We start from the raw sequence: 22,595 nt of genomic DNA on the forward strand, positions 1-22,595 counted from the left end.
TTGTGTGCTGTGCACACACACTTACAGAACACCCAGATTTAAGAAGTGCTAATATTCTGTTGTATTTTCTTCAAACGTTTGTCATAGAAATAAAAAAGATCAGGGTAGCTAAGGCCCCACCTCACCACGCTCCCTGGAGTTCTTACCCTTTCCCCTGACCTTGGTGTATGTGCTTCTCACAGTTGCAGCACGTTTATAATTTCACCGCATCGTTACAAGCACCCTGGGTTGTTTTCTGTTGCTGTGGACTCACTTGTCCCCAGTTTAGCACTTTACGAGCCTGTCTGGGGAGTCGAGGGGGGCTTAGCCAGGGGGTTTTGGTCCAGGGTCTCCCGTGAGTCTGCGGCATCCGAAGGCTGGAGGGTCCCTTCCCAAGCACAGTCATGTGGCTGTTGCCAGAACCTCTCCTTTCTTGCCATGTGGACCTTGCAACTAGCCTGTCGGAATGTCCTCAAGATGGGTCCATGGTCACCCCAGAATGAGTGATGGGGAGGGGGCAATAAAGCATCTAAGACAGAAGCCAGTCAATGTGTAAACTAATCTTGGAAGTGACATGGTGTCCCTTGTGCCCTATCCGATTGGTAGGTGGGGGAGGGGAGTACACAAGAGTAAATGCCCGGAAGTGGGCCGTTCAGGGGTGTCCTAGAAGCTGACCATCATATACCTGTAAGGAAGTATTTATGACAACACACGGGTTGGTCATTTGGATTGCTTGGTATTTCTTAATTCATAGGAATGCTGTCATATGGCACGTGTCCTTTGTCAGCTCGCTTTTATTCTTCCAACGTTACTTTTTCTAGATTCCCCACGTTGCTGCGGGAGCTAGGGCGTCCTTTTTGACCGCTGTGTAGTGTTCCGTTGTGCGAGCACACCCAGAGGCCCCGCCCAGTCCCGCCCGGACCCAGGTGCGGGTCGTTTCGAACACTCGCAGCCCGAAGCACTTCTGTGGTGAGCTGCTTGTGCACGGGAATGAGGTCTTCAGAGATGGAATTTCTAGACGATTTGGTGCTCCGGTCAGCATTGCTGGTCACTGTCACACTTGTCCTCAAGGCAGGCGGACCACCAGAATCACATCAGAATTTCCATTCTATCGGAGGATTATCGTAGTTGTTTTGGTGTTTTGCCAAGCCACGTGTGTGAAATAGTATTATTTTAATTGATTACTCCTGAGATGACTTACCTTTTGATATGTTTGTGGGGTGTTTTTGAGCTTCTCTGAGAGTGGATTTTTCTATTAACCACTTTTGCATGTTTTTCTACGTATCCTTTTTATTGATATATATGAGTTCTTAAATATTTGAGATTAATTTCACTGGGTTATGTGCATGGTAAATCTCTTTTAATCTCTCCAGCCTTTTTCACTTGGTTTTGGGTGTGTTTTATTTACATTTTTTCCTAAATTCAGTGAAATAAAACTTACTAATCTTTCTTACGACTTTCACTCTGCTCTTATTTAAGAAATGCTTCCTTAATCTAAGAAAATAGTTATTTTTTTAAAGATACTATATACTTTATAGTTTTTTTTCTAAAATGTGAAGTAGGAACTTAATTCTTATAAGGATATTTCATTTTCTCAGCATCATTACTGAATATGTAGCTTTCCCTCTGATTCTTCTCAACATCTTATTATGAAGAGTTTTAATATATGTATTAGCCACTCTCTCTCCAGCTGTCCCCAGTCTTTTTAATCTATTTAGTGAATTTTTAATTACATTGACTATACTTTTCATTTCTAGAAATACTATCATACACTTTTTCAAACATACTAGCTCACTTGTTCTGCAGTGTTCCGTAATTTGTTGTAGCTTGTATTTTGTTTATATCCATTATCATTTTTAATTTATTGAAAAGTTGGCTAGGTAATATTTAAATGCTACAATGAATTACATAGTGCCCCAGGCCGAGACAATCCCATGAGCACATAAAGCGCTCCCTCATTATTATTTTCTCAGCCTTACCGTCTTCTAGTCTGTGGGTGGTCCCTAATTTATTTCGCCAGTCATTACTGGTAGACATTTAGGCCGTTCCCAATTCTTCATTGGATACATTTCTGTATGTCTGCTCCCTCGTACAGAAGTATACCTCTAGGTGAGATTATGAGAAGTAGAATTGCTGGGGTGAAGGGCATTAGCATTTGTCATGGTGATGAATATTGGCACGTGGCCTCTATAGAGGTCACACTGGCTTATACCTGGCTAACCCAGCTCCCCGGCCGCGCCGAGGACAGCCTGTCTCTCCAGGCAGCCTCGCCGGCAGGGTGCCACCACACTGCAGGCAACTTTCCAATCTGATAGTTGAGGAACGTTGTCACCGAGTCATTTTAATGTGTTTTCCTTGTATGGGAGAGGTTGATTTTATTTTCATACTTCTAAGGGCATTTGTTTTTCCTTCTTTGTGAACTAACCACTCGTATCTTTTTCCCATTTATTTTTCTGTTGGGTTTTTTAGTTTTTTGTATTTTTTCTGTAGGAGCTCTTTATGTGAGTAAGAAATTAAACATTTGTCTGGAGAAATATCTCAATGTAAATTATTTTTGAACATAATGAACTTTGATATAAAGTGTTTATTTTTATGCATTTAAACATATGAATCTTTTGCTTTAAGGCTCTTAGGGTTAATGTCACATGTTAAATGGCCTTCCTCACTAACATTTTTTTTGTGACTTATTCAAGAACTTTTATGTTTGATTGACTTTGGCAAAGAATGTTTGTATTAAACTATTTTCTCCCAAGATGACTATCCCAGTGTTCCTATAACATTTATTGAATAACGCATCTTCTCTGTACTAACTTGACATCATACCGAACTCCAGTAAATTTCGGAGATATGCAATTATTTCTAGATTTTCTATTCTGTTCCACTGAGGTATCTTACAGTAGTATTATTATTTTTATTGTTTTATTATTCTTTTCATTATTCATCTTTTCTAAAACTTCCCTGCTATGCTTTCTTAATTTTCTTTCCTTTGTGAACTTTTGAATCAGCTTGTTTATTTAAAACACATCTTGTTGATATTTTAGTGAGTTTTTAGTTCTTTTAAACAGTCATTGTGGGATCTCACGCAGATTGTTCTAGTTTTCTATCTTAGATGGATAGTTAATCTCATCTTTGTATCTGCTGATTTGTTCTCTCATGGTGGATTTTTTTCTTGCTGAGTTTGCAATTCTTTTTGTTGTGAGTTTGTTTTGCAGGAGTTCCTCTCCATTCCCCACGCCCCTGCCCTCTGGGAGAACTCATTGCACCTTGGGTTGTGCAGATGCTGCTAATGAGCAGTTTTGCATTTGCTTCTGCTGAGTTCCTCAGATCCTGGAAACTGCAGGCTTTCTCCAAGCTGTGCAGATTTAGGTCCCAGCCATGGTGCCCCGCGGCAGTGTTGTGGAGGCTCCATTTCTCGTGGGAAGTCCTTCTTGTCTTCCTCACCCACCCCTCCTCAGACCTGGGACAGCCCACCGTACCTGTTGATAGGTTTTCCGGCTCCTCCCACCCACCGGCCAGCTTTTCACTGGCCCCCAGGCCCTAGGGTCTCCTGGATGCTTCAGTCAAGTCTTCTGCCCCTCCCCCACCACACACGCATCTGGGCTTCAGAACCCCCAGCCTTGGGGCCTGTGTCTGGGCTCAGCTCCATATTTAAAAACTTGGAGTTATATTCTATCCGCCTTTCTGTGTGTTAGAGCTGGAGGCATTCCCGCCCTTGTGCCAACCAGCACGTGACAGAGCCATAATCTCTGGGAGCTGCCCTTTCCTCCCAGTGCCTTTGGGCATAATAATCTGTGTTTGACAGACATCGCTGAGCTCAGAGGGTTTGGCTTCTCCGCAGGGGTGGGGACAGGGCGGGAAGGAGACCACCGAGTGAGAGATCTTTGAGGAGCCTTCGAAAACACACATGGTCCAGGTCCCCGCCTCCTTTTCCAGCCGTCAGGAAGGCGGTGGGTATTTTGGGAGAAGATCCCCACGTGCTTCTGTCAGGCTGCCTCCTTCCCATTCCCGGTCCCCACCCCTACAGAGAGTCACTGCTCTAGTCTCAGGTTAGGGCCAGATGAACAAGGTGGCTGTCCCCGGGTGCCCCGGAGCTGGCTCCCCTGGGTCTTCAGCACCCAGTCTCACGCCCTGGGAACAGAGAGTGGAGACCAAGCGCCCTGGGTGGGGACTAGGAAAAGGCTCGAGTGTTAACGCTGACAACCCTCTCCCTGCAGCCAAAGCTTCTGAAATGCCACCCACCTCTTTTTATAGATGGAGACGTACCGCAGCGCCCCCCTCCCGGCGCTGTGTCGGTTTCAGCTTAGACAACTCGAGACGCATCGGGGACTTGGCAGTCGTTTCGCTGCGAATTCTCTTTGCCGCAGGTTGAAAGCAGATCATCTGGTACATGTTCATGCGTAAAAATAGGAACGTTGGCTGTTCAGAGCAGAGTGGCAGAGAGATGTGCCTCTGCCTTCTATTTAGGATGCAGTCACAAGGCGTGAAAGCCGCTGGGCCCCGTTGGTCAGGAGGGAGAGAGTGCTGAGGCTCGCACGGCGAGTCTCACGCAGCAACGTGGCCCTGGGTCCCCACGCCTGTCCCGGAGCTCCAGAACACTCCTCTGACCTCCCCTCAGGACCTCGTCACTGGTCTGGGGGAACAGTTCACTTCATTTCGCAGGCTATGGCATCAAGGTCTGACCATTGTCATTGTGGCCGGTGGGAAATTGGTGTTTCCTCCTCAAACACTCATCGCCCACCAGGTCCCAATCTCCTGGGCCACGAGGCAGAGAAAACACGTAATTCAAATTGTAACCCAAGACATTGATGAGAGGGTTAAAAATGGCGCTGTGCTAACAGGTGATTCTTGGGAGGCAATGACCTTGCCCTGGGCCCTGTGATGAGGGCTTGACTTCTTACTCCCTCGGTTAACCGTGTACAACAAGACGGTGGCTTGAAGGTGCTGCTGTCACCACCACGTGCACATGGGGACCCTGAGGGGCAAAGAAGTCATGTTACTTGGCCAGGGTGACACAGCTCATAAGTGGGAGGTCAGATCCGAACCCCAGAAGTCTGGCCCCAGGGCCCATGCTTGTAGCAACGGCTTACTCCAGCCTCTCATAAATAAACGCAGTATGGAAAATTAAAATCTACTTTATGACCGTAGAATTAGTAGTGTATAAAATAAATGTTCAGCGAATGGCATTCCTAGAACACATCCTACAGAAGTATTTTTTTAAAGACTTTACTTATTTTATTTATTTTAGAAAGAGGGGGAAGAGAGGGAGAGAAATATTGATTGGCCAGACCTACCATACACACCATGACTGGGAAATGAACCAACAACCCAGGCATGTGCCCTGACCAGGAATTGAACCAGCGACCTTTCCCTCTGCAGGCTGATGTCCCCCGCCCCCCTCACTGAGCCACGCCAGTCAGGGCCCCACAGAAATATTTTTAAATCAACTTTCCTTTAATGTTGAGTGGCTACTTAGCCAATGCGAGGACACAGGGGTTTCCAGATTATGCAGTCTGTCTGACAACATATAAATTGGTGGCGGTTTACAAAAACTTTTAAAGTATATATATAACGTTTCTGATTATAAAAGTAACATGTGCACCTTGAGGGAAACTTGATTTTGTTGGGGTTTAAAATTTTCTTGTTTATCCTTGTAGCACATAGGAAACTGTGTGACCCAGACCTTCCACTGGAAGAGCAGCGTTAAAACCAATCCCCCAGGTACCCCGGGTAGCTGGGCACATTCTGTTTCTCTTTCCTAACGCAAAGGTATCATGTCACATGTGGTATTCTCGGACATACTTTTTTGACTTTCTTGTTCTTTTGATTTTTTTACAGCTTTCTTTAGATATAAAGGGTATAAAATGAACAGTGCATGTTACGGGGTAGAACGTGATAAGTTTTACATAATACATATCCTTGAAACCTTCACCACACCTGAGACAATAAGTATTTCCAACGAGTCCAAAAGTTCCCTCGTACGTGTTTGTTCTGCCAGCCCCGAGCCCTTGCGGACCCCCCACCACGCCCCCAGGGAACCCCCCGTCTGCCTTCTGTCCAAACGACGGATAACCTTCCACTTTTAGCATTTCATATAACTGGAGTCACGGTATGCATCCCTTTTCGTCTCATTCGGCCCAGTTATTGAAACGTACTCATTTTGTTTCGTGTATTGATAGCTCATCCATTTTCACTGCTGAGCGGTGTTTAATTGTGTGGACATACCGCAGCTGGTTTGCCCCCATGCAGCCGGTGAGCTTCGGGGTTGTTCCCCACCCCAGATGAAGCAGCTATGCACAGCAGTGTAGCAGTCTTGGGCGTACCTTTTCCTTTCTCCTGGGTAGATCCGTGGCGTGGAATGGCCGGGTCACGGGGCAGAGATGCGTTTCACTCCCTGAGGAACTGCCAAGCTGACTTTCAGAGCTACATTCCCACCAGCAGTGTCCGAGGGCCGGCTCCCCTAAAGCCGCACCAGCGTTCGAGATGGTCGGTCCTTCCGGTTTTACTGGATATCTGGTGATATCTCGTTGTGGTTTGAATTTGCATTTCCTTAATGACGAATCATCTTGATCATCTCGTCATGTGGGTATTGCCACTCACACGTCTTCTTTGGTAAAGCGTCTTTTCAGATTTTCTTGCCCATTTTATATTGAATTTTTTATTTTCTCACTATTGAGTTTACGGGGTTCTTATGTTCAGAATTCAAATCCCTGATGAGAAATGTAACTTGCAAGTATTTGCTCCCAGTCTTGTCTTGTCTCTTAATATTATTTTTCAAAGAGCTCTCAATTTTGATTTAAAAAATTTATCATTTTTTTCTTTTATGGTTGGTACTTTTTGTTGTCATTAAGAAATCTTTGGCCTACCTCAAGGATATTTTCTCCTGTGTTTTCTTACAGAATTTTTATAGTTTAGCAATGTGTTGTTTCGTTTCTAGATAATGATGGGTTTTTCTAAATATCTTTCTGTTATTGACTTCTAATCTGTTTCCACGATGGTCAGAGAACATGGTGTAAAACAAATCTTTTAAACGTATTGACACCTGTCTTATGGACTAGACTATCACAGCCCATCCTGGTAAATATTGAATGTGCTCTTGAAAGCAATATATATTCAGCTGTGTGTGTGTGGAGGGGGGTATCCTGTAAGATACACTGTCCTTTAGGTCCAGCTGGCTGCTAGTGCTGTCCGGTGAGGCTCCATGCCCCCTGGCCTTTCCCTGTGCACTCGCTGTCTCCGTCGTTGAGAGAGAGACGTAGATACCTGTGGCTGTCTCTGTGGACTTGTCGGTTTCTCCTCGCAGCTCTGTCATTCTTGTTCCAAGCGTCCTGAAACCCTTCCGGGCACAGAAACGTTTAGTACCGTTAGGTCCTATCTATGAGTTGCACCTTTTATCGCCGTGAAATTACCATCTGACTCGACGCTGTCCAGTGTTACTATGGACACTCGGGGTTCCTTTTGATTTGTGCCAGCGAGGTACATCTTTCTCCGTCCTTTGTCTTTGAAGATATCTGAGTATTTACATTTAAAGCGGGCTTCTTGTAGGCAGCATATGGTCATAGAATTAAATGTTGCTTTTTATCTAACTTGACAGCCTCTGCTTACTCGTTGGGGCGTGCAGACCACAGATTGGCAGACACCGGCGTGCCAGCCAAACCTGGCAAGTAGCCTGTTTTCGAGTTAAAAATGCTTTTTACATTTTTAAAAGTTGATGCAAAAATAATGGAGAAGGATGTATCACAGAAATCACACGTGGCCCAAAAAAGCCCAGCATATTTCCTGTCTGGTCCTTCAGAGAACGCGCCGGCCAACCCCGGGTTACATCGTATGTGATGGAACGGTTGATGTGGCTGTGTCTGCCACATTGCACTTGTTTTCCCTTCGTCTTATCTGTTCTTCCCCCCACCCCCCGTTTTCTTCTTTCTCTGCCTTCTTTTGGGTTGAGTGTTCCTACTTTTCTGTCCTCGGCCAGTTTGTTAGCTGTCGCTCTCTGCTGTGCTATTTTAGCAGTCACCTTAGGGTTTGTAGTATCTGCCTTCGATTCATCAGCGCTGCTTCCCGCAGGATGAGCAGCTGCAGCCGCATGCCTCTGCTCTCCGGGCTGCCACGTGCACGGCTCACCTACGCCTGCCTCGTAAACCACACAGGGTGCTGCTATTGGTCTTGCTTCCGGCCAATGACCTCCTTAAGTATTTACAGCGTAAGGAGGCAGGTGGTGAATTCGCCTCCACAGTTATCATTCCTGGCGTTTGCCATTGCTTCGCGTAGTTCTAGGTTTCCATCCGATCCCGCTGGTCTGCTTGCAGGGCCTCCTTCAGTGTGTTTTACAGTGCGGGCTGGTGGTGATGATTTTCTTTCTTTGTTTAGCTTGACTGAGGTACAGTTGAAGAATAAAAGTTATATATATTTCAGGTGTTTTCTATTATTCATTTATTTTTAGAGAGGGAAGGGAGGGAGATAGAGAGAAACATCAATGTGCGGTTGCTGGGGGTTGTGGCCTGCAACCCAGGCATGTACCCTGGCTGGGAATCGAACCTGCGACACTTTGGTTCACAGCCTGCGCTCAATCCACTGAGCTACGCCGGCCAGGGCTTATTTCAGGTGTTTCAATATAGGCATGCATTGTAAAATGATTGGCACAATCAAACTAATGAACAAATGCGTCCCCCACATAGTTGCCATTTTCTTTCTTTCTCTTTTATTTTGGTGGCAGTAAGAGCCTTTAAGATCTACCCTCTTAGCAGATTGTAAGAGTGTGATACAGTGTGTTAACTATAATCGCCGGGCTGCGCATCAGCTCTCCGAACTCACTCTCCCCGCCTGCCTGAAACGCTATACCCTGCTGGGGACGTCTCTCCGCTTCCCCTCCCCCGAGCCCCTGGCAACCACAGTCTGCTCCTGGCTGCTTAGTTGGCTATTTTCGATTCCACATGTAAGGGCCATCCTCCAGTGTCTGTCCTTCTGCGCCTGGCTTCTCTCACTTAGCGTGACGTCCTCCAGGGCCATCCGTGGTGTCACAGATGGCAGGATTTCTTCTTCTTCGAGGCCGGATGACATTCCAGTGTACGTGTGTACGTGTGTGCACGCGCACATCTGCTTGCGATGAATTCTCGCAGCTTGCGTATGTCTCAAAATGTCTTTTTTTTTTTTTTCTTTGCTTTTGAAAGATATCTTTGCTTGATAGAGAATTTTGGTTGACGGGGTTTTCCCCCACCCCATGCCTTACAGCTTGCATTATTTCTGGCATGAAATCATCTTTAATCCTTTTTGTCCCTGTACAAAATATTTTTCTCTTTCTCTCTGCTTTTAGGATTTTTCTCTGGCCCTGGCTGATGTAGCTCAGTGGATTGAATTGTGGGCTGCGAACCAAAGGGTTGCCGGTTCGATTCCCCGTCATGGCACATGCCTGGGTTGCGGGCCAGGTCCCCAGTGGAGACTATGTAAGAGGCAACCACACATGGATATTTCTCTCCCTCTTTCTCCCTCCCTTCCCCCCTCTCTAAAAATAAATAAATAAAATTAAAAAAATTAAATTAAAAGTTAAAAAAAAGATTTTTCTCTGTATCACTGGTTTCAGCCACTCACTGGAGTCATCTACTTCGTGTTTCTTGTGCTTGGAGTTCTTCACGCCTCTTGGGTCTGTGGTTTCTAGTTTCTGTCGAGGTTAGAAATTTTGTATTAGATCTTCAAATATTTTTTTCTGCCTCTCATCCCCTTCTGTCCTTTGGGCAGCCTAATTGCGTGGATACGTAGGCACTTCAAGGGGTCCCGCTGTTTACCGATGTCCTCTGTGTATATGATGTTCCTCTTACTTCTTTTTGGATCGTTTCTGTTATGTGTTCAAGTGCGCCAGTCTAGCTTTCTACAGCGTGTATCCTTGTTAACACAACGTAGTATATTTCTCATCTAACATGTTGCAGTTTCTGCATCTAGAAGTTTGATGTAGGTCTCTTTTTATAGCGAGTGTCGGTGCCGAGTTGAGTTCTTGGACACCTTGCTGGCGAGCGACAAAGGCTTGCTAGTGTGGGAGCCACCCCCCCCCCCATCCTCACTGAAGTTGGGCGCAGGAGCCCCAAAGAGCGCGGTGCCTTTGGGCCCTGACAAATATTCCTGAGATTCGCTCTTGGTCATAGTCAAGTTACCTTAGAAGGAGTTGGTCCTGTCTCATCTTGTTCTTAAGCTTCTTGAGATGGGGTCAGAGGCGCGTTTCGTCGGTGGTGGCATCTCCCTGTTGCAGACGAAACGCTCACGCCCTAAGTGCTGCCCTGCGAATGGGCTTGTTCTTCTCTCCTTCTCTCCGGAAAACTGGGTGGAAAACTGGGTGAACAAGAAACGGCTGGCCGCCCTCGGCCCTGTGCGTGGGCCCAGGCACTGCTCCCCCGACCCTCTCTGGTGGTTCTTTTGGTGGACTTCGCTCCTTTGTCTGGTCAGCACTCAGCTGAAGGCTGAAGGGAGGCGCTCTGGACAGTGTGGGGCTTCCCTGTGGGCAGCTGCCCTTTGTCCATTGCTCCCCTTGCAAACTCGAATGGTTTTTCTTCCCTCTCACTCCCCAACGGGAGCGGGGGGGGGGGGGTGCTCCATGGCCTTCTGCCTGTGTCTCTGTCCCCCGGGCCAAAGCCTTGAAACTTTCTCCAGACAGTCAGCTGGGCACTTGTGAGGTTCACGTCATTTCCTTCTCATCTCTCAGGACGTACTGTCTCTTCCCACCCCACTTCCAAGATCTTCGGTCTTATATTTGTCTATACACTTTGTCCAGCTTTTTAGTTATTCCAGGTGGGAGGGTAAATCTGGTCCCTTTGTGCTTCATCTTGTCTGGAAGCGGAAGTGGTTTCTAGTGATTCTTTTTTAAGATTTTATTTATTTATTTTCAGGGAGGGAGAAAGAGAGAGAGAAGCATTAATGTGGGGTTGCTGGGGGCCGTGGCCTGCAACCCAGGCACGTACCCTGACTGGGAATCGAACCTGCAACACTTTGGCTCCCAGCCTGTGCTCAATACACTGAGCTACACCAGCCAGGGCTGGTTTCCAGTGATTTTTAATCGCTTGATGCCTCACTGGGTTGGGGTCTCTGCACTGAGTGTGTGCCACTCTCATCCTTGCATCTGTGAAAGCATCTTTATTTATAAAGTAAATACATTTTTAAAAGACAAAGGACCTGCTGCAAAAAGACATTTGCAGCGTAAGAAAGTTTTGCTGTATAAAGGATTCGTACGAATCAATGAGGAAATGATAGAAATTGTAATAAAAAAGGATACACAGGCAATGAATCTATTTTTTTAAGTGATTTTCCCTACTAGTAAACAAATAATTGTAGGCATTACGGTTTTGGGTTGAGGGCCGCCGTTACTCCCCAGGTTTCCAGCGCCGGTGAGAGAGTGGGCAGGGGGCGTCCCCACACGCTTTGGTGGGCGTGGGAACTGGCTGGGCCTTTCCTGTGGGCGATTTTTCAGCAAATATGCAGATGCTTCCAAGGGAGACTACCTTGACCCCTCATTTTACTTTTAGTAACTCATTCCAAAAAAAACTTAAGATTGTGAGAAAGATTTAGGGACAAGCTGTTTCATACACCAGTGTTTATAGTGCAAAGAATACTGGAAATCACTTAAGGGGTCATATAGGGATGGGTGAGCGAAGCCAGTGCATCCACAATGTGGCTTTTTGTGTGTGTGGAGTCGTAAAAACTGGTGTGGTTGAAAACTAAGTGACATGCAAAGATTGTTATCACACGCGGAGTGAAACTACAGTTTACGAAACAGCACGTCCTACACGATCCCAACTTCGTGTTATGTTTTTAAAATTGATGCGGAGAAAAAGATTGCATTCTACAATATAAATATTGATTATTTCGGCGTGGTGAATTTATGCGTTTTAATTTCCTTGCTTGCACTTGTATTTTCAAGTTTCCCACCATAAATATGTATGGCATTGCCTCTGTAATAAGAGTAGGCTTATTTTTAGTTATCTCCCACGTTTGTTCACTGTTTGCGTTCTTATGCTACAGGCCAGGGACTGGCCAGCTCTTCCTGCCACAAAGGGCCAGGTGGTCCGTCCTTTAGGCCTGCGGGCCAGATGGTGTGGGCCGCAGCTGCTCCACTCTGCTGTTGTAGCAAGAGAGCCACGGTAGACGATATGGAAAAGCAGGGAGGGGGATGTGCTCCAACAAGACTCCATCTGCAAAAAGAGAAGGCGGGCCAGACTTGGCCTGTGGGACGTCTCTTCCCACTACCACTCGGGCGTTTGGATTACGTGACGCCCAAGCCTCCTTCTGTCCTTAGGTATTTGCAGACTTGCATTCCTTGCTTTTCTTTCCCAGCATTCCTTGCTTTGCTTTTCCAGCCTAATGAGATAAAACCTCTCGAATCCACGTGTGGAATTCCATTAGCAAGACAATGTATCGATCAAGGGTTTCTTTCCAGCCCCTCGTTTTAAACATTGTCTTACAGCCATTGTTCCATCATTATTTTGACTTTTTCTTTCCTCAGTCAGAAAAGAGTCTTAATGGACAACCCTTAGGGCCCTGAAGCGTTAGTTACAGAAAAATGAAATGCTTAGCAATGTGATTATCTGGTGCCTAAATATTTATCTCTGCAATTAAATACCCGCGCAATGGGTAACGAGGGCTTTTTCTTTTTCTAAATGAAACGTCAAACACTAAACAAATTCTGTACTCCCCCCGGGAGAAGGGGCCGGTAAGTCTTGTGTAGGTCAGTACAATGCTGATAGTCCCCAAAACTGCTTTCAGAGGTCCTCTCAGCTGCGCCCCTGCCCCGCCGCCCAGTGGGGGCACCGTCTGAGCAGAAGTCCCGGGGCCAGTTTTCACTGGATTCCCCTCGGTTCTCCCATCACGTCCTGAACTCAGTGGGGCACCCCATGCACCACTCCTGATTCTGGGTCCTCCGGCCACTGCAGGTGGCTCATAGGACAAATGTGGGGTGGAGGGGGCTCCGGGGCCAGTCTGACCCGGGTGGTCACGGACTCCATTAAGAGCGTGGGTCACACCTGGCTGGTGTGGCTCAGTGGGTTGAGGGTCAGCCTGAGAACCAAAAGGCTGCTGGTTCGATTTCCGGTCTGGGCACGTCCCTGGGTTGTGGGCAGGGTGCCCAGTTGGGGGAGGGGGAGAGGCAACCTCCATCCATGTTTCTCTCCCTCTCTTTCTCCCTCCCTTCCCCGCTCTCTTTAAAAAAATTAATAGCCCTGGCTGGTGTAGCTCAGTGCATTGAGTGCAGGTTGCGAACCAAAGAGTCACTGGTTCAATTCCCAGTCAGGGCACATTCCTGGGTTGCAGGCCAGAACCCCCAGCAACCGCACATTGATGTGTGTGTGTGTGTGTGTGTGTGTGTGTGTGTGTCTCTCTCTCTCTCTCTCTCTATCTATCTTCCTCCCTTCCCACTCTAAAAATAAATAAATAAAATCTTAAAAAATACACTAAAATTAAGATATTTATAAATATTTTAAATAAATAAAACCTTTTTTAAAATAAATAAATAAATAAATTCTTTTTTAAAAAACGTGGGTTAGACTAGTATAAGGACACTATCTATTGTGAAAGGTGTTGTGGTTGTTTAATAGCCTCTTTTTCAAACCTTTTAAATGTAAGCATAGTTGACGTACAATATTATATTAGTTTCCTGGGTACAATACGGCGACTTGACGTTTGCATACCACACAGTGTGATTAGCGCACTCAGTCCAGCAATCGCCTGCCACCATGCACGCATCACAATATATTAACTATATTCTCCTTCACCTTTTCATCCCCCTCCTCCTCCTCCCCTCTGGCCACCGTCAATTTGGTCTCTATTTCCATGAGTCTGGGTTTTGTTTGTTTTTAATTCCACATACAACCCAAATCGGATGGTGTTTGTCTTTCTCCGTCTGAGTTACTTCACTCAGCGTCACCCCCTTGGGGTCCATCCGTGTTGTCACAACTGGCAAGATTTCTACACGACCCACTGACATTCCACTGCACACAAGGACCGTATCTCCGTCCACTCATCTGCAAGCGGACGCCCGGGCTGCTTCCACGTCTCGGCTGTTGTAAATGATGCTGCAGGGAGCACAGGGCTACACAGGTGTCTTTTCAAATTCATGTTTTTGTTTTCATTGGCTAAATACCCAGAAGCAGGGGTGCCAGGTCGTATGGGGCAGCCATTATGAAAAACAGCATAGAGAGTCATCGAAAACCCAAAAGTAGAACCTCCAGGCCATAGACTTAGAATGCACCAGAGGCACACGGGCCCAGGAGACTCTGCCCGGGACGTCCCCATGACTCAGGCAGGTTCAGCTAAGCTCGTGGCCGTGGACACTACCGCTCTCTCCCCTTCCCACCGCTGCCCCCACCCCCCGGCCGCAAGGCTCAGCTGCAGAGCTCTCCCGCCTGGCCAGCCCTCCGCAAAGCACCTGGTGCTTCTGCGTACGCCTCCTACCACGCACATTCCACACCTGCAACCCTGAACGATGCTGTCATTCCAGTCACGGAGGACTGGACCCACTGGACACACGCTGCCACCCAGAGCCCCCCTCCCCTCCCAGTGCACACTCAGGCGGCTGAGCCCTTGGGACCCGGTGCCGGTGTGACTGTGGTTGGATGCAGCCCAGGGTTATCTCTTGTGCCGTGTGTTTGAGGTAGGCTGCTCATTTTCACAGCTGTGGGTTTCCCCCTTCTGTCTCCCCAGAAATCGCAGGCACGCCGGTGTCTGAAATCGCCGGGCCCTTCTCAACAGACGACATAGCCAGCAACTGCGTCCCCGCCCTGCCTTTGAACGAGCCCATTCTGTGGATCGTCTCCTACACCCTCATGAGTGTGTGCGGGGTCATCCTCCTTGTCTTAATCGTCCTGCTGCTCGTCCCAGTCCGATGCCAGCTGAGCGCCCGCCACCCCGAGGCTGTCAACGACGAGTCCTCTCTGGTCCGGCATCGCTGGAAATGAAGGACAGAGCCTGAACGCGGGCAACCTTGAACCCGGCTGTGAAGACAATGACATTGCCAGTGCGTCAGGCCAGGGGTTGCCAGGCCGGGTTTCTTCCTCTGTCCATTAGTCTTAAACCTCTGTCCTGCTCCCAGATGCCTTCCAGAATTCATGTATTTTGAGTCTTGATTTCTTAACTTCCTTCTTCCAAGAAAAAATGACAATAAAAAAAAACCACCTCATTCTAAACCAAAACAGAGTGAACTGGGCTTCAGACTTTCTACAACTGGTATACCAAACCGTCTGTCTCGATGTGCCTCCGGATAGAAAGCCAGCCGTGGCTCGCGCTCCTCGCTCCGTCTCTGGAGGAACGAGTTGCCTAGCACCCGCCGCTCTCCTCAGCAGCACACGGCCACCTTTCTGTATGAATTGCACTTAATGGGATTTTGCACCAGGTGTCAACCAGGGTCCAAACAGGCCAAGAAGGCTCCCCCGGGACTGCGGGAGCGGTAGCCCCGGGCCTGGCGGCAGAGTGGCCTGCCCCTTCTGAGTTGGAAACAGTAGCGGGCCCCTTTTCCGGGTCTCTCTGTACCCTGAACGGAGATGCTCACCCAGTGGTCCTCACCAGCCTCTTTGCCCGCCGCGGCGGGGTGAGAAGGAAGCCCACCCTCTTGTACTCGATGCTTCTGGGGTATTGTTGGTATACAAGTTTTCAAAAGCTACCTCTGTTGAGACTCTGCCCAGGGTCCTCACCCAGGTGAGGGTGCAGGGGCCAGTTCCAGCCACCGCCCACTCCTGAAAGAATCCTTCTTCCACCCAGCCCAGCCAGACAAAAGTGGTGCTGAGCAGCATGCATGGACATCGAGGACTTCCGTCACCGAGCTGGTCTTTAGCGCAAATGCGTATCTTACTCAAAATCAGTAAACAGCACTTCGATGAGAAACGCCAATTCTGTGTCACTAGCTTAGTTGTTTCTCCTTCCAAAGCTTCTTTGGTTATTACCCTTTAGAGAAACGGCAAAAGGGCTAAGCGGCCGTGGGCCTGACGGGCTCTCAGGGGAAGGAAGACACAAGACGTCTGAAGGACTCGGAGGGACCGTCTCGTTATTCCCGTGCTTTGAAACCGTGTGTCTGCATTTGCAGAACCGCCCAGGCTCGCGCACGCCCATGAGAATCAGCTTCAACAGATCGGCGGAGCCGATGGCCCGCTCGCTCCCTCCCTTTGGTGGGCTCGTCCTGGGTGCCCCGTTGGGTGCGCATCAGTGTCCTGACTTGGGGAAATCTTCTCTCGCTGTTACTTGAGGCCTTTGCCAAAGACAAGCAGAAACCTGTAACTCCATACAATTCGCCTTATATGGTCCGATGTAATTAGGAGAAGGGTTCGAAGCCAGCACCCTCCTCTCTTGTCCGTGTGCCAAGTTCAATGTTCACTTTGCTTTGCTGTGGCGAGGGGTTGCGTCTGTAATAAAATTCCACTGGAAGGGCTAACTGTGGGGTGTGTCCTCCGGCTGGAGTGTCATTTGTGTTCACCTTGGGCGCCATGTGGATGTCTCAGCCCTCTGCTTCGCTCACGGGACCCCAGGGCCACCTCCATCGTGAGAAATAGACGACAGGGGCAAAGAGACGTGAGGTCACTTATACATGTCCTGGTGTCCCCGCAGACTCTCCAGCCCCTTGCGGAGAAGAGCATGAATTCTCTGTGTTACCCACCATGCAGTTCATGCCCGGCGGGAAGCGGCCCCTGTCGGGATGGGCTGGTGGGACAAAATTTATCAGACGCTCCTCGTCACGGCCCGTCTTGGCTGGTGGAGAGGTAATCATCTAAAATCTATTCCAGAGTTAGAAATCTCTGGAACTGTAATTCTCTTCTTGCCTTATTGGCGTTTTCCCTGGCTGCTGTTTTGTGGGCCACTTTGCATAGAAGTGAAGGCCACCCCCATAGACAGGGGCCTTTCCCCTGGCCGTGAGAAAACTCTGAGCCCCTGAAATAAAAAAGGGAAATTGTAGGTGTGGGCTGGTTAGTTTCACTTCTTGGTTCTTCATGCAGGTGTCCTGTGTTTGTTTCTCTTGTTGGGTTTCTAAGCCCAGAACATTCTGCCACAGCCAGTCAGCGGACCCTGCTCCCATGGTACATGATAATAGCAAGTTAGATTTCAAGCTAGGGTGTTTGAATGACGCTTGCTATAATTCTTGGTATTTTGTATCGGGTTTCTCTACCTTTTCATCTCTGGTGTCACTGAATGTGACATTTTAATGGGAATGCTTAACTTACAAAAGTATAATTTAGCAGCAAGAATGAAATAGACAATTAAATGCGGGACATTTCCCTGGCATGCCTTGCTGCTGGGAATTGGACCTTGAGTCAAAACGCTGGTAGGGACTCCCACCTCCTGGAGTTATGTAAAGGGAGACTTAGTTGTGGGGTGGGGGCGCGGGGACCTTCCGGGAGGCTGGCGCGGTCACCAGGAAAGGGAGCGGTGGCAGCCGTTGGAGGGTGTCATCCTGGAAGACGGCGGTTCTTCCCTGGAAACGGAGACCTAGTGTTAGGCTGCTGTCAAACCCTGTCTGCTCTCTGATGGAGAAAGGAAGCTCCTACATGAACATGCATACACGATACTTTTTTTTAACCTGGTGATGCTTTATAGTCCTGATAAGGTGTTGGGAAACCTAAAATGAAATCCTGTCTGCAGCATCTGAAACTGTTTATGGAAAAGAACAAGAAGCGGGATAGGCAGTGAGTGGGTTTCTCCGCCCCGCCCCTTGGAAATTTAAAAGCACCACCACGTGATGGATCGGGCGGGTCATCTGCTATTTCCAAAGCACGATTGTGTATTTCTTCTGCACCTGAAACAAGTAGGCGGCGTAGGACAGTGGAGGAGGTCTTTTGAACCCAGTCCAGGCCCTGCTGTGCGGAAGGATTTCCCCGGATGCATCACGATGCGCAGAGGCTCAGTGGGAGGGGCTAAGCACTGTTGGGAACCGTGAAAGTAGTTCCCAGCAGCACCGCTCGCTCCGCAGACCTTTGGATCAGAGACTCTGCAAAGCAATTGCAGTGGGGAGACCGCAGTGTCTCATTGAAGAGGCGAGGCAGGGGCGTTTCATTATGCAACAGGTTGCCCGAGAGAATGAAAATTGGTTCATTTCCCCTTTCCGGGTCCCCCACGTGGTGGAACGGCCAAGCGTGGTTCCGTTCTAAGTTCTGGCCTCGTGCCACCCGATGTCACAGGGAATTAACGACTGCCCCGGAGCCTGCTTTGTCAACAACGATAATCTAGTTTCACAGGCGTCGTCCTGATGAGTGGAAACAGGATCGCCACGCGGGACCCCAGCTGTGTTTTCCCTCGCACAGACTTGTTAGAACTGATTATGGAACTGTTCAGAATTAAAACTTACTGCTAAAAGTTTTTTTTTTTTTTTCATTTTTTAGGGAAAACAACTAAACGCTATAAAAATGTAGAAACGTGGTTTTGCCGAGAAAGGTACTAGATATGTAGTGCCAAGAAAACCGTACACAGCGGAAGCTGTTGTGTACATTTCTGGCGAGTCCTGAGAAATTCACATGTGAACTGACCACTGTATACCCATCAATCAGCACACAGGAAAAATCCACTAGGAGAGCAGGGAAGGAAAATTTTAAAAATAATAATAAAACTATGTAACAAAGCAAGCAGAAATTGCTCTTTCGACAAAGTAGCTTTAATTCCAGGAATCTACAAGATTTCTTTTACCTCTAAAGTTGTGGAATCCATTGGAGATGGGAATGATTTTACACAGTCGCAAACCCCAAACTTCAGGAATGTTCCTGCTGGGGTCCTGAGCCCAGCGGCAGCCTGGGCGGCATTGCCCCAGCCAGATGCCAGGCATCACCCAAAGGTCCTCGCCATCCCAGAGCCCACCTGGTGCTGTTCAGGGCCCATGCACCTCAGTGGGCGGCCCAAGGGACTCTAATGAGTGAGAACCGTGCTTTCAGCCTTGAGCAGGCACCCAGGCGGGTGAGACTGTCCTCCTGGGCAGGGAAGACAGCCTGAGGCCAAAGTCGCCCGTGTGTGTGCAGTGAGAGCCAAGCCAGGCCCGGTGGTGGCCTCAGTGTGTCTGCCAAACCCCTCATCCCCTTAGTGGCCGGCTTTCCATACAGGGCGGGGCAAAGGTAGGTTGACCATCATTCCTATGGAAAATAAGCCAGTAATTCATAGCTAACAATCCAAGAATAAACTCTTGTGTTTTGCGCACTCCCAGCTGGAAGCCTACTTTTGCCCCGCCCTGTGTGAGTGTTTCGAGGGCATCCAGTTTACCAGTGTTTTCTCGCCTACCTCTGAGCTTTCTCGGGGGTGCTTATCATCAGACGTGACATGCAGACGGCCAGTGTTTCTGCACTGCCTCGTGCTGTGTGGTTTCACTGCACGCTCATTCCTGACAAGGGCCAATTAGCCACGGGGTGGGCCAAGAGGCCCAGGAAGGAAGGCGTCCCAGGTAAAGCAAGCTTCCCGGGACTCGTTGGGGCACCACTGCCAAAGCCGGGACTCTGCAGGTGTCCCGTGAGCATCTCGGAATGCAGGAGAGAGGGTCACAAAACACCTGCCTGGCCCCTAGATACCTGCTGGACCGAGTTGCCCGTGCCTGTGAAGCCGTGATGGGGAGTGGGCGGCTCCCTTTGCAGGTGGAAAACTATTTGTATCAGACCAACTGGGTGGAGCCTGAATCGTAGTTTCCACACAGGGGTACCCCCCCACACATCAATCTGAGTAGCATATTGGGCCAAAGTCAATGTTAACAATTCTATAGCTACCAATCACCCAGATTTATAAAGTGGATTTTGAGTCTGCCGAGCCCAGCTGCCCTGGTATTGATCACTAAAAGGCGGCTTGCAACCTTGTTCACCTTCGCAGACCGTTGCCTCCTCCCGCTTGTGTTTTCCCACAGAATCTCCTCCATTTCGGTTGGAATTTTTGTATTTTTATTCACGATGGAGGCACAGATCAGAATATCACGAGAAGCCCAGTGTCCCCATCAGGCAGCGGGCCTTACTTTTTTTCCCCAGTTGCGTGCTGTTTGTGCAGGTGCTTGAAAGTTTGCCAGTATCACCACGGTTTCAGCTTGCTTCCTTTCACCTGCTGGAGTAGAGTTTCACACGAGCCTCCCGTTTGTTTTTTGAAGTGAACTCTTCTGAAAGGAATTTAAGAAAACATGAAAGAATGATCTTCTTTCAATAAAGAAAAAAATGATGCAAGTCAATGAAGGATCTATTATTCTACAATGAAAACCACACAGAATAAACTTTCTTTAATTCTGTATACAGCGCCCTGTTCTTTGTTGCTGGTGGTGTCAACCTGGGATTCTTTCCCACTTTCCTAACTGGAGACGCAATGTTCTATCAGGGAGGTTGGAAGTGCTTAGTGTTGGAAAGAGAATGCATGAGACTCGTCATGTAATAAAAGCTGATTTCTTTTGTAATGTAAAATAATGCATTTCCTGCTATTTCTGTTCATTGCACAGTTAAAGATACTTAAAGTTTAAAATCTCTGTGTTCGGTCATTCAAAGCAGTCACTCATTTGCTTCTAAAGCTGGGGAACTTTGCTCCTGCGTGAACAGTGTTTTTGTGCGGGCAGAAGAGGGGCAAACTTCCTAGTCTAAAGCGGACGCTAGAGGGCGCACTTTGCAAAATGAGTGTATCTCGGATGAACAGCCTTTGATGCACAATCCTTAAGTGTAACTTAGAAATGCTCAAGATTATTTTATACCTCTCTTTTGGAATTTTCCTCTATTTTTAGCACACCACGTTGATTTAAAGTTGCGCTAGGACCCAGAGTTGGAGCGAAGAGGTATTTGCTCCATCTCAGAAGAGGCTCTGCGGACGCTGTCCAAATTGCGCACGTCAAAGCGGGAGTTTTCTAAAATCGTATTTTTGTACTTACAGGTCCCACCCATGTAAGACGTTGGCTTGTTTGAATAAATAATAGTCACAATTTGTTGGGTTTGGAGTTTTTTCAATACTTAGTTCAAGTCACGCTTCCGGAGAGACCAGGGTGACGCGCAGTGCGTGGTCCAGTTCTTTGAGGAGGTTCCTGGGAAGGATCAGATGCAAACGTGAATGGAGGCGGGGCCCACGCTCGATCGCTCGGATGTGAAGCATACTGAAAATGGGAGAAACATGAAGTGCACTAGAGCGTGAGACCCATCCTGGGGGTGGAGAGAAACCCGTGTAGACGGGACCCCCAGGAAGCACAGTTAAGTGGTGGCAAGGATGGGACAGGGTGTTCAGCCTGGTGCTCGAGACGGAATATGGCCGACGGGGAACTCCTGTGCCCCTCCCCCACACACACAAATGACACCCCCCCCCCCCGCCACCCCCGCAAGGAGACGGTGTTCTCCAAACTCTACAAACAAGAAACCAGTTCCTAGTCGCACACCCAGGGAAACAGCCTGAAAAGTGTTTGCCTTGGGAGGACACCCAGCTCCCTCTACCTCCGAAAGCAAATCTCGTTCTCTGCATCACTCTCTCTCACGAGGAGCTGACTCACGCCTTGCAGAAGCAGAAGGATCCCGCTGAGTGGGTGGGTCAGTCTCCAGAGGGGTATGCATCCAGTCGGGTGAGTCAGAAATGATGAATGGAGACGGACTTCACCCACCAGCCATGATCTAGTTGCTACACGTACCCTTGAAAAATACATTTCTTTTGATGGCTGGGCAGTGTTTGATGATACCCAGACAAGATTTTTTTTTAAAAAAAGGGAAATTTCAAAACATTAGGAAGTGAAGCCGCAGTTACTTGAAAAACAGAATAGGATATGTGCTTTCTAATAACACAGGAGATCATTGGATTTCCACTTTCACTGGTTTTCTGTGCTTGTTACATTTTGCCACCTATAAACGGCGTGGTCCTGCAAGTGCGATTTTGCATGCTTGTCGCTAGATGGTGCTGTTGTGGGACTTTGGAGCGTGAGTTTGTGCTGCCTTTTTTTCCACCCCCCACTCTGTGTGGCTTTCATAGGCAGCTTTCATCAAGTGTGTGTATACCATTAACTACATCCCCGCAACTAGTCAAAGCTGTCCAGCTGTGTCCATTCTTCTCTGAAATACAATCTGCAAAATATGCTGGCCAGCTGGCCAGTAAACCTGGGAGGTAATCCACAACACGCCTCTCCAGCCCTGGCCTGTCCACCTGGCCAGCTGTCCCACGGGCAATAAAACTGAGTCTCGGAGGTGCCATAAGGTCTCCAGGGTCTCCCTGCTGGTGGCAGAGTCCAGAGTCAGAAAACCAGCTTGTCTGATTAGCAGACCCCTGGCCTCAACCATCACGCTGCTGTCTTCATCAGGTTAAACATTGGAAATTGAAAGGAAAATTATTTTTTGAAGTAAGGATGGTATATGCTACGGTCAAAATGCTACAAGGGAAAATATTGCAGAATGTATTTGCAGCAAATATATCAGGGCGGAAGCTAACATTTTCTGAACAGCAAATTCTAGACATACATATGAGATATATTACAACATTGTAGCCTCAGAACAGCCCTAACAGGTACACACGGTTACTAAAAAACATTTCTTTCTCCCTGGGTGTTCACCATTATATTTTCGCCAGTTTCCCCAATTGCCTCTGGATCATATTGTTTTCTTCTAGTAGTTTCCTCAAAAGGGACTTTCAGAAACAAAAGTTGCTGAGTCCTTGCTTGTTGAGACTATTTGCAGCCTGTATACACACAGAAGACGCTGGCT

The 22,595-nt window shown here is 48.0% G+C and overlaps 1 protein-coding gene across 1 annotated transcript in view; it reads left to right on the forward strand.

Moving 5' to 3' along the window:
* Positions 1–16,870, forward strand: part of BACE2 (beta-secretase 2) — a 72,091-nt gene extending 55,221 nt beyond the window's left edge. The window contains exon 9 of the mRNA XM_028504492.2: positions 14,650–16,870. Coding sequence (XP_028360293.1) covers positions 14,650–14,903 — 254 coding nt within the window. The 3' untranslated portion in view covers positions 14,904–16,870. The remainder of the gene's footprint in view (positions 1–14,649) is intronic.
* Positions 16,871–22,595: the final 5,725 nt, after the last annotated feature.

This window comes from Phyllostomus discolor, chromosome 2, assembly GCF_004126475.2.
Source record: "Phyllostomus discolor isolate MPI-MPIP mPhyDis1 chromosome 2, mPhyDis1.pri.v3, whole genome shotgun sequence".
In the NCBI taxonomy this organism is placed as follows: Eukaryota; Metazoa; Chordata; class Mammalia; order Chiroptera; family Phyllostomidae; genus Phyllostomus; species Phyllostomus discolor.